The sequence below is a fragment of the Paramisgurnus dabryanus genome, chromosome 14 (genome assembly GCF_030506205.2).
Source record: "Paramisgurnus dabryanus chromosome 14, PD_genome_1.1, whole genome shotgun sequence".
NCBI classification, from domain to species: Eukaryota; Metazoa; Chordata; class Actinopteri; order Cypriniformes; family Cobitidae; genus Paramisgurnus; species Paramisgurnus dabryanus.
Window position 1 is genome coordinate 28,221,914 of NC_133350.1, and position 14,039 is coordinate 28,235,952.

The following is a 14,039-nucleotide window of genomic DNA, read 5'->3' on the forward strand; positions in this document are numbered from 1 at the left end:
TTTGTACCAAACGACCTGTTTCAGATGGGCGGGACTTAGAGGTGCTAAAAAAATGTATGGTATGTGGAAAATAATGATTTTTTTAACCATAAACCACACGAACACATTGTATTACACCAAATACACAAAGTAATGTGCTTTTTAGCCCTATAATATGACCCCTTTAAACCGGTTCTTTGAAATGAACTGTTCGAAAGAACCTTATCAGAGAAAATAATGTGACTTTCCATCATTAATTAAAAGTACAACTACAAAGCATTTCTTACAACTCAAAATTGGCTTCCCAGTGGCCTCATAATCAATCATGTTTAGTAATTGTGTAGCTACCAATCAATGAGGTTAAAATGGTGGAAAATGTAATAGAACCAGCAGTTAATCAGAGAGATTTAATACATTTTATCTACTTGGAAGCAAGCCATGTTACATTCTTCACTACGACATATTACATATTGTATGTTTTGTCTATGCTAAATTTCTGATATTAGAATCATTCTGGTTCCAGGGACATCCTAAAGTGGAATTTAAGCCTTAATCCTAAAACAGCTGGTTGATAGATAAAGTGTGATAGATAAAGCAGGATTCACTATATGCTTCATTTGTACTGTTGTATATTCCACAGTAAATACTAGCATACATTTGAATATGCAGATTATTAGGAAATTCTTGAAGGGGTAGTTCACATAAAAATGAAAATCTATCATTTACTAACCACCTGTATGAGTTTCTTTATTCTGTGTATAAGTTTCTTTGTAACATGTTTTGATAAATGACTGTAACTACACAGTTGACGTACCCCTTGACTTTTTCATACTATGGCAGTCCATGGGTACTGTCAATTATGTGGTTACCATCATTTATCAAAATATCTTATTTTTATTTAAGAAAAGAAAAAAGCTCAAACAAGTTTAAAAAACACGAAGGTGAGTAAAGATGACAGAATGTTCTTTAATTAGGTGAACTATCCCTTTAAACACATAACTAAAGGCAATGTCAAAAATATACAAATGATTCAGAATAATTAGATGATCTCTTTCTCTGATATTGGCCTTCCAGGACATCTGCAACATCAACCTGTGAAAGACAGTGAGATACATGAATCACTACTGATGAAAAGTATTATTGATAGATAATACTGTACGTTATGAAAAAACAATTCAAAACTATTAAATATTTAAGGATGTAGATGCACTTAAAAAGCATGCCCACTGTCAAGTGAATTTCTCACTGTGTGTAATACGCCACTTTCAATAAAGTTGTGCAAAGTTTATGATAAAACAATTTTTTTTACCTGAATTGACCTGTTAGGTTGACATGGTCATGTTTGCTTTTTCAAAACCCACAAGTTCAATCATTGAAGGAATTGTCCTTTTGTAGATTGTTCGCTGGGTAGGAAGAAACAATGTTTTATCAGTCAACAAAAACAACAACGTGATCATAAATGTTTAAAAATTGTTAATGTCATTCTTATGACAGCAACCTCAGGGACTTTCAGTTTCAAGTCAAAGGTCTGTGGCGAGGAGACCACAAAACTGGCAGATGCTTGACGTTCTGGGTTTTTCTCGTGTTTCTGGTAGAAGCCCATAAGATAAGACATCCCAGGCACATATTCTTCAATTCTGATTGAGATGTATAAAAATATGAATTAAAGCCTGATTTCCCACATTACAGGTATGTCAGAATTCCAGTGTTATATCATGGGGAAACTAAATACCTTTGACAGAATGCAGTGAACATTGAGGGCAAGGACCCCCAGGTGATTTTGGTGTACAATGAAGGTTTAGCCTCTGGTTGACACGCTGTAGACACCCTCATAGATATGTCGTAAGTCTGACACTCTGCTCCCCATCGGAGATGGGCCTAGATAATGTGAGGAGAAAACTGAAGTGATTTTGAAAACAATACGTAAGTATGAAACAAATTTAAGAGTGATTCAAGCACATTCTAATAATTGTTTTATTAATTTGCCCTATAGACAGTTTCAATAGACGCACACACGGTTACAGTTTATCGGAAGTTTCGCTTGTTCCATGAAATCCGTTTGCTTATGTTGTTACTGTTGAAACCACTATAGAGCCCAAGGTCTGTTTAGCTGGTTGACCTTGTTAAGAAACCGGTCAGATCACCAACACCCAAAACACAACATATTCTGGCATTTTAAGCAGGGCATCTATAGTGTAAATCTCAGGGTCAAGACTATAATGTTAAAATACAGTACCTTAGCTGATGAATAGCTCTTATCCAAATTTGCATTGGCACACATTTTCCAGTTTGCTTCTTCTTCAATTTCAGATACTATCATTTCAATGTCATCTCTCTGGCCTGTTGGCAAATAAAAGGCTACGCCCTCATAGCCCAGTGGCTTTGCAACCTGACTGAGAGCAAGTGCTTTAACTGTGGCAACAGGTTCTGGGGTGACGTCAAGAACCTACAGCAGGAAGAGTATGTCAGAACTTATATGTTTGATTGTACAGTGGCAAGAAAAAGTATTTGAACCCCTAGGAATGAATTGTTTTCCTACAGCGATTTGGCATAAAATGTGATCTTATCCACATTTAGGTCACGACAATAGGCAAACACAATGTGCATAAACTGACAACACACAAATAATACTCGTTTCTTGAGTCTTTATGTTAACACACATTAAACAGTCACAGTGTAAGTGAACCTTTGGATTTAATAGATTGTTAAACCTCCTTTGACATCAGTTACTTCAAGAAAGCGCTTTCAGTAGTTCTGAATCATAACTGCACATTGTTCAGAAGGAACCGGTTCAACTCAGACACATTTGTAGGATGTCTGGTGTGAACCGCTCTCTTGAGGTCATTCAGGTTAAGGTCTGAGCTTTGCCTAGGCCACTACAAATGGCACATTTTGTTTTTCAACCAAAGCTAGTCTGTGGTGGATTTACTTTGATGCTTAAGGTCATTGTCCTGCTGCATCAACCAACTTCTACTGAGCCTCAACTGGTGGACAACCACCCTGACATTATCCTGTAGGATATTTTGTTAAACTTGGGAATTCATTTTTCCCTAAATAATGGCAAGTGGTCCAGGTCCTGAGGAAGCAAAGCATACCCAAATCATGATGTTCCCTCTACCATACTTCACTGTTGGGATGATGTTTTGATGTTGGTAAGCTGTGCCCTTTTTGCACCATAGTATTTTCCAGAACAACTGAACTTTTGTTTCACAGTCCATAAAATATTTTCTTTGCAAACTTCAGGCTCACATCAATGTTTTTCGGGAGAACAGCGGCTTCCTCTGTAGTGTTCTGCCGTAGACAGCGTGCCTTTTCAAAGACTTGCGTATTGTAGACTTATGAACAGAGATGTGTGCCAGTTCCAATGATGTCTTCAAGCCTTTAGCTGATACTCATGGGGTCTTATTCACTTCAATGAATATTCTGCGTTGTACCTTAGGAGTCATCTAGGCTGTGCACCCACTTCTAGGAAGGGTAGCTACAGTATTTAACTGTCTCCATTATAGAAACTGTCTAACTGTCGACTGATGGATGTCTAAACATTTTGGAATAGTTTTGTATCCCTTTTCAGCCTAATGGAGTGCAACAACTCTTGATTGGATATCTTTACAGTAGAGAACTCCTTGCGATGTATGGTTCATAAAAGCTGATGCTTCTTAAGGACAGCAATCTTAATGTTTAAGTGTTTATTTATCAATCAAAGTACCACTAAACCACACATTTGAACTTATTTTATTTCTCACACAAATGAGCTTTCATTAAAGTAATTAGTCTATGGGTTCACTTACATTTTCCTGCAGCACTGTGATTGTTTAATGGGTGTTTTCAGAAAAGACAAAAGAAACTAGACTTATTTGTGTGTTGTCAGCTTATGCACATTGTGTTTGTCTATTGTTGTGACCTAGATGAGGATCAAATCACATTTTATGGCAAATCACTGTAGAAAACCAGTTCAATCCTAGGGGTTCACAAACTTTTTTGCCACAGTATGTGTATTTTCCTCTTATAGGTGTATAACTTGCAAAAATCATTAAATATTCTTGCACTGTACCTCAGATGCTGGGGTTAAGCCAGACAGACTGTTTTCTCCACAGGAGAAGATTGACTTATCTCTCATGTCCTAAACAGAAGAGTGAACATTAGCAAATAATTTAGAGGTTACCATAGTGAATAATTTTGCCACAGGAATTAATTATAAACATTCAGGGATAAACATAGATGATGTACCTTGAGCATTCTGTGGTTGAGGTCCTTCACTTCACTGACGTGTGGAGGAGGTTTGCTACCTGTGTTGACCTGAATCTGAATCTTATCTATAGGTTTTGCTCCCTTAACTTTAAAATAAAGCAACACGTGATTAAAAGAACCCATGGAAATAAACTCTGGAGTATATACAAGTTTATTAAGGTTCACATTACCCGGTTCAAGCTGACATGAAAAACGTGTATGTCCCAGGAAGTAGTACAGTGGATATTCCTGATGGTAATGCGTTCGCTTGGCTTCTGCTTCAATGCAGATTGCAGTTCCATAAATCTTGGACTCTGCGCATTGCCTGATCTTTACCTCAGAGTCCTCATTCTGCCTCAGAAAACACTGCTGTTTAGTTTCCAAACATATCTATTTTAAGTGTTGACTTAAAAATAGGACTGTTGTACCTGTTCATCCCTGGAGGTGGGTAATATTCTTCTGGCCAGTGGCAGGCTCTGCTGTGAGGCTTCTACCTTGGGCATCATTGGAGTTACTTTAGCAATAGATGAATCCTCAATGTTTCTCACCACAGCATACACATTAGAACTGTTGAAAGAGATTGTCAGGATATTCAATGCATTTCAATTTTTCCTTTACAGAGGTGCAATGGAAATCACAGTAAAACGTACCTGAATGAAATCAACTCTGTGGGTGTTTTGCTAGGAGTCAAATTCAATTCATACTTCCGCTCCTTCACGTTTATTTTTAAGCCAAATGCCCATGGCATGCCGATGACTGCCTTGCTCCTGAGTTCAATACCGCACTGGAAGAGATCCGTGTTGATTCCATGAAAGACAAAATGATCCTTTGTCACTCTGTAAGCAGGAGGGAAATCAACCTTCAGCAAGGAAAACCATCTTACAATGCCATTAGTTAACCAATAGTTCATCCCAAAATAAAAATGACCCCATCATTTATTCACCTAATCCCATCCAAGATTTATAAGAACCAATATGTCTTTCCAACATGGAGGTGGCGTAACACCATTTTGCATGTTTTCAAATCCCAGTGTGGTTACATTTAAACGCAACATCGATTGCTATCTACGCTCAAAATATGAATCAATTTCACTCACAAACATATTTTTTTGCTTCAGAAGACATCTGTTAACCCACCTTACTCATATAAATTCATTTTTGATGATGGATGAGCCTCTAAAATCCAGATACCTTTTAATGCTTTTAAAACGCTAGGAAGATCTACAATGTTATTTGATATAACTATTGTGTTCAGATGAAGAAAGGAAGGAATATACACCTAGGATGGTATTAAGGTGAGTAAACTATGGGGTGATTTTTTTGGGGGGTGAACTATTCGCAAAACTTTGACACTTTTATTTGGGTATTGGCGCCGTCACACACAAGCTTCCCATAGAACACATTAAAGTAATGAAACCAAATACCTTATAAATAACTGTTGCTTTTGCATACACGACGCAATATCATACATCTTGCAAGTTATTTTGGAAAAAAAGACATATAACCAAATCGGTTATTTTGGCTACTCATAGCCGGACTATATCGGACTATAGTTAACCTAGAAAAGATTGTCTACAATCCCAAATCAGAAAAAGTTGGGACACTGTAGAAATTGTGAGTAAAAAAGGAATGGAATAATTTACAAATCTCATAAACTTATATTTTATTCACAATAGAATATAGATAAATGTGGAAAGTGAGACATTTTAAAATGTCATGCCAAATACTGGCTCATTTTGGATTTCATGAGAGCTACACATTCCAAAAAAATTTGGGACAGGTAGCAATAAGAGGCCGGAAAAGTTTAATGTACATATAAGGAACAGCTGGAGGAGGATCAATGTTTAAGAATAGGAATGTTGTCCCATTCTTGTCTAAAACAGGCTTCTAGTTGCTCAACTGTCTTAGATACTTCTTTTTCGCATCTTCCTCTTTATGATGCGCCAAATGTTTTGGGTGACAGATCTGGACTGCAGGCTGGCCATTTCAGTACTCAGATCCTTCTTCTACGCAGTCTTGACGTTGTAATTGATGCAGTATGTGGTCTGGCATTGTCATGTTGGAAAATGCAAGGTCTTCCCTGAAAGAGACAACGTCTGAATGGGAGCATATGTTGTTCTAGAACTTGGATAAACCTTTCAGCATTGATGGTGCCTTTCCAGATGTGTAAGCTGCCCATGCCACACCCACTCATGCAACCCCAAACCATCAGAGATGCAGGTTTCTGAAATGAGCACTAATAACAACTTGGGATGTCCTTGTTCTCTTTAGTCCAGATGAAATGGTGTCCCAGTTTTCCAAAAAGAACTTCAAATATTGATTCGTCTGACCACAGAACAGTTTTCCACTTTGCCAAAGTCCATTTTAAACGAGCCTTGGCCCAGAGAAAACGGCTTCTTGTTTGACCTATAGAGTTTTAGCTGGCAACGGCGAATGACACGGTGGATTGTGTTCACCAACAATTTTTTCTGGAAGTATTCCAGAGCCCATGTTATGATTTCCATTACAGTAGCATTCCTGTTTGTGATGCAGTGCCGTCTAAGGGCTCGAAGATCACAGGCATCAAGTATGATTTTCCAGCCTTGACCCTTATGCACAGAGATTGTTCCAGATTCTCTGAATCTTTGGATGATATTTTGCACCGTAGATGATGATAACTTCAAACTCTTTGCAATTTTTCACTGAGAAACTCAGAAAACGATTTTTCACCACAGCATTGGGGGAATTGGTGATTCTCTGCCCATCTTGACCTTTTGACAGACACTGCCACTCTGACAGGCTTTTTTTATACCCAATCATGTTGCCAATTGACCTAATAAGTAGTAAATTAGTCCTTAAGCTGTTCCATATGTACATTTAAATTTTCTGGCCTCTTTTTACTCTTCACCTGTCCCAACTTTGTGTAGCTCTCATGAAATCCAAAATGAGCCAATATTTGGCATGACATTTCAAAATATCTCACTTTCAACATTTATATGTTATTTATATTCTATTGTAAACAAGCTATACGTTCATGAGATTAGTAAATTATTCCATTCCTTTATTACTCAAAATTTCTACAGTGTCCCAACTTTTTCTGATTTGGGGTTGTTTGGTAGTGCTGGGCTATAAAGTCATTGTATTTATTTTTGGCAAGCACAACCTGTAGTAAGTAGGCACAATGAGTAATTGTGTTTATCAAATTGCATTTAGTATTCATTTAACCAGGTCTAGTTCATGTTGTTACCTAATTTACACAATTACTGCAATTAACAAAACGGTGCCAAAGCACACACACAGTGTGTTGAATTCTCCCCAGATGAATCATAGCTTATGATCTTTCTACATTACCCAGCAAAGCCATCTGTCTGTAGGGAGATATCTGAGCTTAGAAGCTCACTCAGATGTTCCTTAGGTGGAGGATTCATTTCAGCTTTAGCTAAAGACAGAATATAGTATCATTACTGCATTCAGCAGCATCTTTATGTGATATTAACATAAGTCAAGTGGAAAATTGAAAACATATGAAACTACTGTATAAAGCGTATCACCTTTCATTGTAACAACATTTACAATGGGAAAATATTTGCTAATTTCCACTGGAAGTCCCAGGCAAGTCGGCTGTATGAATCGAGCTTCATACACAAGGTGGGCCTTTGTCCAGTGCCAAGAAGTTCCTTTCTGAACGTTCTGAATCTTTTCCCAAACAGAGCTTTCTTTCCCTGCGGAAGGACTAAGTGACTGAGGAGCACAAAATAAACAATCTCACTAAACCAAAATAACAGGAAAAGCAAGTTATTAAATGCTTAATATACTGAAGGAGAGGACGGAATGTTGGAATACCTTTACAATGCTCTGAATAAACTCTCCACTAAAGTCCATCCAAAAGGCTTCTTGCCCAAACACACGTGCATACGCTGATAAAAGAGGCTTGTCTTTTTGGAGGTTTTGCCAGTCAGAGAGCTTATAAAAGATCATTTGAAAGCACATGTATTAGGTAGATGATAGACACAAGTTAAATATTTCATAAATTGTCACACTGAAGATGCTCACAATTTTTAATATAGCAGCAAAATCAGTGACTCCAAAATCTTTGTCAAGATGAGGGAGTTGTCCTGTTAGCAGCTCTTTGATTCCCTCTGCACGGACACCAAACTGAAAGAAAAGATTAAACAGTAACGGGTCGGTTTCCCAGGGATTGGACTTGTCCTAGATTAAAATAAATGTAAGAGCTGTCCAAACTGAAAAAACATATCTTAAAATACATCAATGCCCTTTGTTTTGCCTCAAAATGCACACAATCAATGTTTTTAGTAAGGCATGTTTGTTTAAACTAGTTATATTTCCTTTTTAAACTAAGGTCTAGTCCTGTCTTAAGATAACCCTATCCAGGAAACCACCACTACATGTTAAACAGTGATATCTATATTATAAAATCTCATTGTCAAGATAAATGGCACATTTTTGGGACTCAATTCTAAGATATTGGGAACAGTAATGCCTGGAAACAGGCAGGAAAATCCATCCGACTCCAAACAGAGTTTAGGTTTACTAAAAACAAGAGTCCTGATGGGTAGAGGCAAAGCATACATGAAACAACATTAATATTACATTCGACAACTGACAAACAAACTGCGCAAAGACAGGGAATTTAAACAAGACAAGAACCGACGACAGACCAGAAAGAATCAAAAACCATGGGAACAAATGGGCATTGGGTGGAACATGAATTAAACACCATGAAAAAAAAACAAGGGGCTGCAGCCTTCAAAGGCCATATTTGAAGGCCAATGACGTCACCGGGCCATGACAAAGGCTGTCCCAATTCGAAGGCTCCATCACCTGCAGCCTTGCCTTTGTTTCCCCTGAAACCCAGGATCCATAGATGGATCCTTCACAGCCTTAGCTATCCCAAGATTCAATGTGCGCCTGTGACGTCTGGGTATTTTGAAATCAACATTCAGAAATGTAGTTAAATAAAAGTGTATTTTGCAAATTTAAGGTCCTTGTCACTATTTTACTATTATAAATTATCATTTAGTGATGTGAATTAAAATTATTGCTGCAATATTGTGCAAGTTGCGTTTTACTTTTGTATATTTCTAAAGTTTTATATACTTTTTGGTAGTTTAATCTGCATCAATGTGTCAAATTTTCTTAAATAAAAATATTTGGCTCCATATTTATTTATTTATCTATTTATTAAGTCTGATAGGTCTCAGTTGTTAGGCTTGTTCCACTTCATGTGGAGCCGCTAGAACTAACAGGAGGATGACGCCAAAGTACTGTGACAGAAATTCAAAATCAGATTTCTCTGTATGATTTCTCAAAATGCACTCGCGGTTCTTTGACGTCATTCGCCTGTCTGTTCTTTCGGCCGAACAAGCCTGTTGTGTCCCTCTGACAAGCGTGGTGGGCGGGAATGCAAGTAACACAACTCAGTTTGCTTCGTGGACTTTAGATGCTGCAGCCATCAAATTCAGAGTCTTGCCTTCAAAGTCCGTGGTCTTAGAAGTATCCAGACTCTGAATTGGGATGCACCCAAAAACCAAGGAACAACAGAGACTTCAAAACGATAACGGAATATGGTAATATATTTAACAGTCGGTGGCGGTATGTGCTCAGATCACCAGTCTGTTATTAAATAAAAAGAAGATTTTAAACAGATGCTTTAACTTTAAATGTTTGATTACCTCAAGCCATTGCAATATTCTGCCAATGAAATGAACTTTCCCCTTTAACATTAGCTGTGTGGGTAAGAGACTCGATCCATTTTGCAGCATATAAAGGTCATTGGAATTTCCAAACAAAAAGTCATCTAAAGAGTTAAGAAACAACATTAAGACATTTAAGGTTCTTACATGTTATAAGCTAATGTTGTGACAGAATATAAAACAACTCACTATGAAACCAGTCTAAGTGCACATTCTTGCTATAACGGTAACTTAGGTGACCCAGTCTGCGTGAGAGAATTTTCATGGCAACATTACAGGCAGTGGATCTGTTTTTGGAGAAACAAAGCTAGGTAAGGATCAAGGAATTTTGAGAAACGAAAACAGTACACAGTCAAGCAAACTTACAGATGTTGATTATCAGGAGTCTTGGACTTGGCAATGCCTCTGAGCAGAGAGTAGGAGAAGCTGGCCACCTGCAGGTCATTCTCTTCAAGGAGAATCTCACTTATTACTGAGACCAGAGCTATGGATGGCTTGGTCTCTAGAAGCACCATACAGGCCAGCATTCGGACTTCAGCTGGAAGAGTCCTCTGTACAAAGAGGCTCAGGACAATATCCTGTACCTGTGCACATGCACACAACAAGGCAAAGTAAAGTAAAAATGCCCATCTTTTGATGGTAACCCTTGTTAGAGAAGGTTTGTGTTCCATGTAGAGCACACTTCTTTAATGCTAGTGTGATAACTGCTTGTAGAAATGTTGTTTCTTGGTCACCATATTGCTTTTAAAACACTTACACTGTGGGGGTCCCTACTTGCAAGCAGTCGGAAAGCTTGGACAGCAACTCCCTGTACTCTGGTGGGAAGTTTTTCAGCTCCGACTGAGTATCCTGGAAGGAACTTTAGGATAGTCTTGATACTGGAAGGATGAGCTGCATTTCCTAAAGCCTTCAGGGCAAGAACCATGTCTTCTTCAGAGTTTTTACCTAGTGCACCAGTAGCCATATCCAGCAATGGCTGGACACCATTATTTACAAGGATAGAGAGACAAAAACAATAAAGAGAAATTTTTAAAAAACAGATTAATGGATGATATTGGTACTTTATCTGGCAAACAAAGAGACAAACAAAGGACCATAGATACCTGTACTACTGTGACAGGACAAGGATCAGTATAAACACAGTATCTGTACAGTAAAGAACCATAGGCTAAAACCACAGTGTTCCACAGGAGACGATGGGATTTACTGAAGGGAATTGTCAGGAACTCCTGAAAGCAAATCAGAACACCATACTGTAGGAAAATTGCAATTCTAAATCTCGGTGTTGACAAAAGATTCACTTACTTACCTGTGCTAATGCTACTGACACAGGTTCAGCAGACAAGTGGTTAAAAGCTACTACCAGAGCCTGTCCTGCCTCATTTGCGGTGATGTCTCCTGTTTTAAATCTGGCCTCTAGAAACTTGAGGATTCTCTCATCTGTTACTTCCACAACTAAGTCCAGGAACCACCTCCTGAAGACCAAAAATAGAATCAGTAGATGGAGGGGATCTTGGATTGTGTCCTACTTTAACAAGTATTCATAAAATACCTGTGCTCATCATTTCCCGCAAGCTGCTTCCATAACTGCTCCAGATTATCAATAGTTGCCACACGTAGCAACTGAATTAGGTCCAGAGTGTCTGTACTGGTTGCACCATCCACATGATATATGTTAGCTTGTGCCAAGCGCTTGATCAAATCTACAATCTGCTGGAGAACAGGGTGAATTAAATGCTATATATAAGACATAGTGCAGCGCTTATATAAATACATTTGTCTATCTTAATACGTTTATCTGTTGATATTATTTGATGTTTGCCTTTGGCACTGGATCATTCAGGTTGATCATCAGAAGAGGAATTGGTTTAAGGTCTTTTTCAGTCTTGTACATCAGGTTGCCTCTACTCTGCACCTGCCCGGTCACTATTTTATCTGTTGTGTCAGACACTTTGAGGAGTTCAATGTCCCGTCTGCAAAAGTAACACAGCTGGGTCATCCACAATCACAAGTGTTGCAACCACCTTTTGATGTTAGTGTACATAGCACTTACAATGCCAGCATTCTGGAGTTTCCTCCCTTCACATTGAAAGGAGAGAAGTACTGACGTTCCTGAGCGTATGCTTTAGTGATCAGACCACCTTCTGCTGTGGACTTTACTGTGTAGATGTGTTTCACAGTGGATATAATGTTGTCACCCCTCTGTCCAAGCCCAAACATTGTTAATCAGCGTTCTACATTAAACGTCTAATTTCAATCTAATTGCAATGTCATGGTAGAGAGCATCACCTGTTTGTTGAGTTTGTCTTCAGTTGTGAGAGCCATGCCTCGATACAAAGCTGCTGGTTGCTGACAATTGCTAATATCAACCAACTGAGTGAGCGTCAGTTCTTTGGCACTGGGGTCTTCTTCAACAGTATAACTGCTCTGGCACACACCATGAATTCCCAACTATAGAAAGACAAAATGGTATAATATTTTGATAACCCCATAAAGGTATACTTGTACGAATAGGTTTCCTCTAAATATAATATGAGTTTCGTACCTCAAGCAGTTCATAAAAACTTTGTGTGGTTTTGACCGTGACTTGTAAAAATCCAAGTAAACCTCTCACAATATTTACTACTGCATTCGAGACGCCAGGGGCCGTGCGGATATCAGTCACTTGTCCTTTTGAGAATTCGAAAACAATTGGTTGGCTGAACTCAGCAGACAGACGCTTGGTGAGTTTTTGGGAAGGGTTGAATACTCCTTTCCCAGGGATGCCATTAAAGTCTTCAAAGTCTACATTTGAGATCTTCAAAACAAATTTTTATTTTTATTTAATGTTTAGCCAAGTGCCGAGTGTACAATAAACAGTATTTCATTACATTTGTTCACTACTAAAAAGTAAACTAGATACAAGTAACAGTGTGTTAATACCTGAAGAACAAAGGTTTGTGGAGATTCACCAATGATTTTGAAAGTGCACCTCATTTTCAGGGCGGACTCCACCAGGTCTGGCATTTCCCGCCCCACTCGTACCAGTCCTTCATATTTATACTCGTAAGTCTTTTTAGAGTTCAGGAAAGGCTCTAGACCATTAAAATATAAAATATATTTTTAATCAAAAGTGAACTATTATTATCTAATATACATAAAAAAACTTTTCAGGGTAGGCATGACATTTGTTAAGAACAAATATTATTAGAATGATTATTATTAGTATTATTGGGTAAATAATGCAATTAGTATTTTACTTTATGGGTGATGTACAGCATTATGGTGTTTACATACCATAATTGACGTTCTCACTGGCTAATGGAAGAACCAAAAGAAACAATTATATTCATATTACATATAAACCACCAAAGTAACTGTTGCTCAATCGAGCCTGGCATTCAGAATATTTTATTGCAAAGAAGCACAAATGTGATATATATATATATATATATATATATATATATATATATATATATATATATATATATATATATATATATATATATATATATATATATATATAGTCAAATGCATTATTGTAAATTAACTGTGTTCTGTACTGTATGTACTCACCAGCAAATGCCACCAGGAGACAAAGATACAGCTGCCACATGGTAAGTGGTGAGATCAGTAACTTGGACATCATCTTTTATAGCAGGGGTCTATCTTACCCTCCTACTTCATTATCTGATTTAGTCAGTGAGGTGAAGTGACCCTGTGGCGTGTTGTCCTGCCGTATTCTCAAAAATATTATCATTTTATCTGCAGATTTACATTTATTCCTTCTTAATTTTGGGTTCTGCAGTAAGTATTGTGCAATGACATGACAGCATAATATAAAAGTGGCAATTGCTTGTAACTAGTACAGAAAAATGTAAAGTGTACCATTATCTAAGTTATACAAGTACTGAAAGTTTATATATAGTGCCGTTACAGAATTGCTGTGAGTAAATAGAACAAGAGGACAAAGGTGTGAGACAGGTCAATGTGATCACTGACAGTGTCAGCAAGACCTGTTTAAAGAGCAAGCAACCTGCTAAACAAATAACATCTGATCTTCAAACCCTAAATTATGCACAAACACACATCAGCACATGTTGAATCATGAATAGAGGTCATTACATTTTCTAAAACCATAAAAAAACATATTATTCTGTTT

General features: G+C 37.7%; 1 protein-coding gene across 1 annotated transcript; it reads right to left on the reverse strand.

Moving 5' to 3' along the window:
• Positions 1-372: 372 nt before the first annotated feature.
• On the reverse strand, positions 373-13,574 carry vtg3 (vitellogenin 3, phosvitinless). The gene is made up of 28 exons (XM_065241891.2): positions 13,454-13,574; positions 13,175-13,195; positions 12,821-12,972; positions 12,444-12,695; positions 12,188-12,349; positions 11,952-12,100; positions 11,721-11,871; positions 11,451-11,608; positions 11,208-11,373; positions 11,002-11,127; positions 10,656-10,874; positions 10,265-10,482; positions 10,088-10,185; positions 9,878-10,002; positions 8,238-8,339; positions 8,028-8,147; positions 7,736-7,925; positions 7,536-7,623; positions 4,857-5,042; positions 4,635-4,773; positions 4,398-4,557; positions 4,207-4,313; positions 4,031-4,099; positions 2,216-2,425; positions 1,712-1,857; positions 1,478-1,616; positions 1,289-1,382; positions 373-1,071 (listed from the first exon to the last, which is right to left on the reverse strand). Exons 1-27 carry the CDS (start codon positions 13,524-13,526, stop codon positions 1,302-1,304), a joined length of 3,807 nt encoding a protein of 1,268 aa, XP_065097963.1. The 5' UTR covers positions 13,527-13,574; the 3' UTR covers positions 373-1,071; positions 1,289-1,301.
• Between the last annotated feature and the right edge of the window lie 465 nt (positions 13,575-14,039).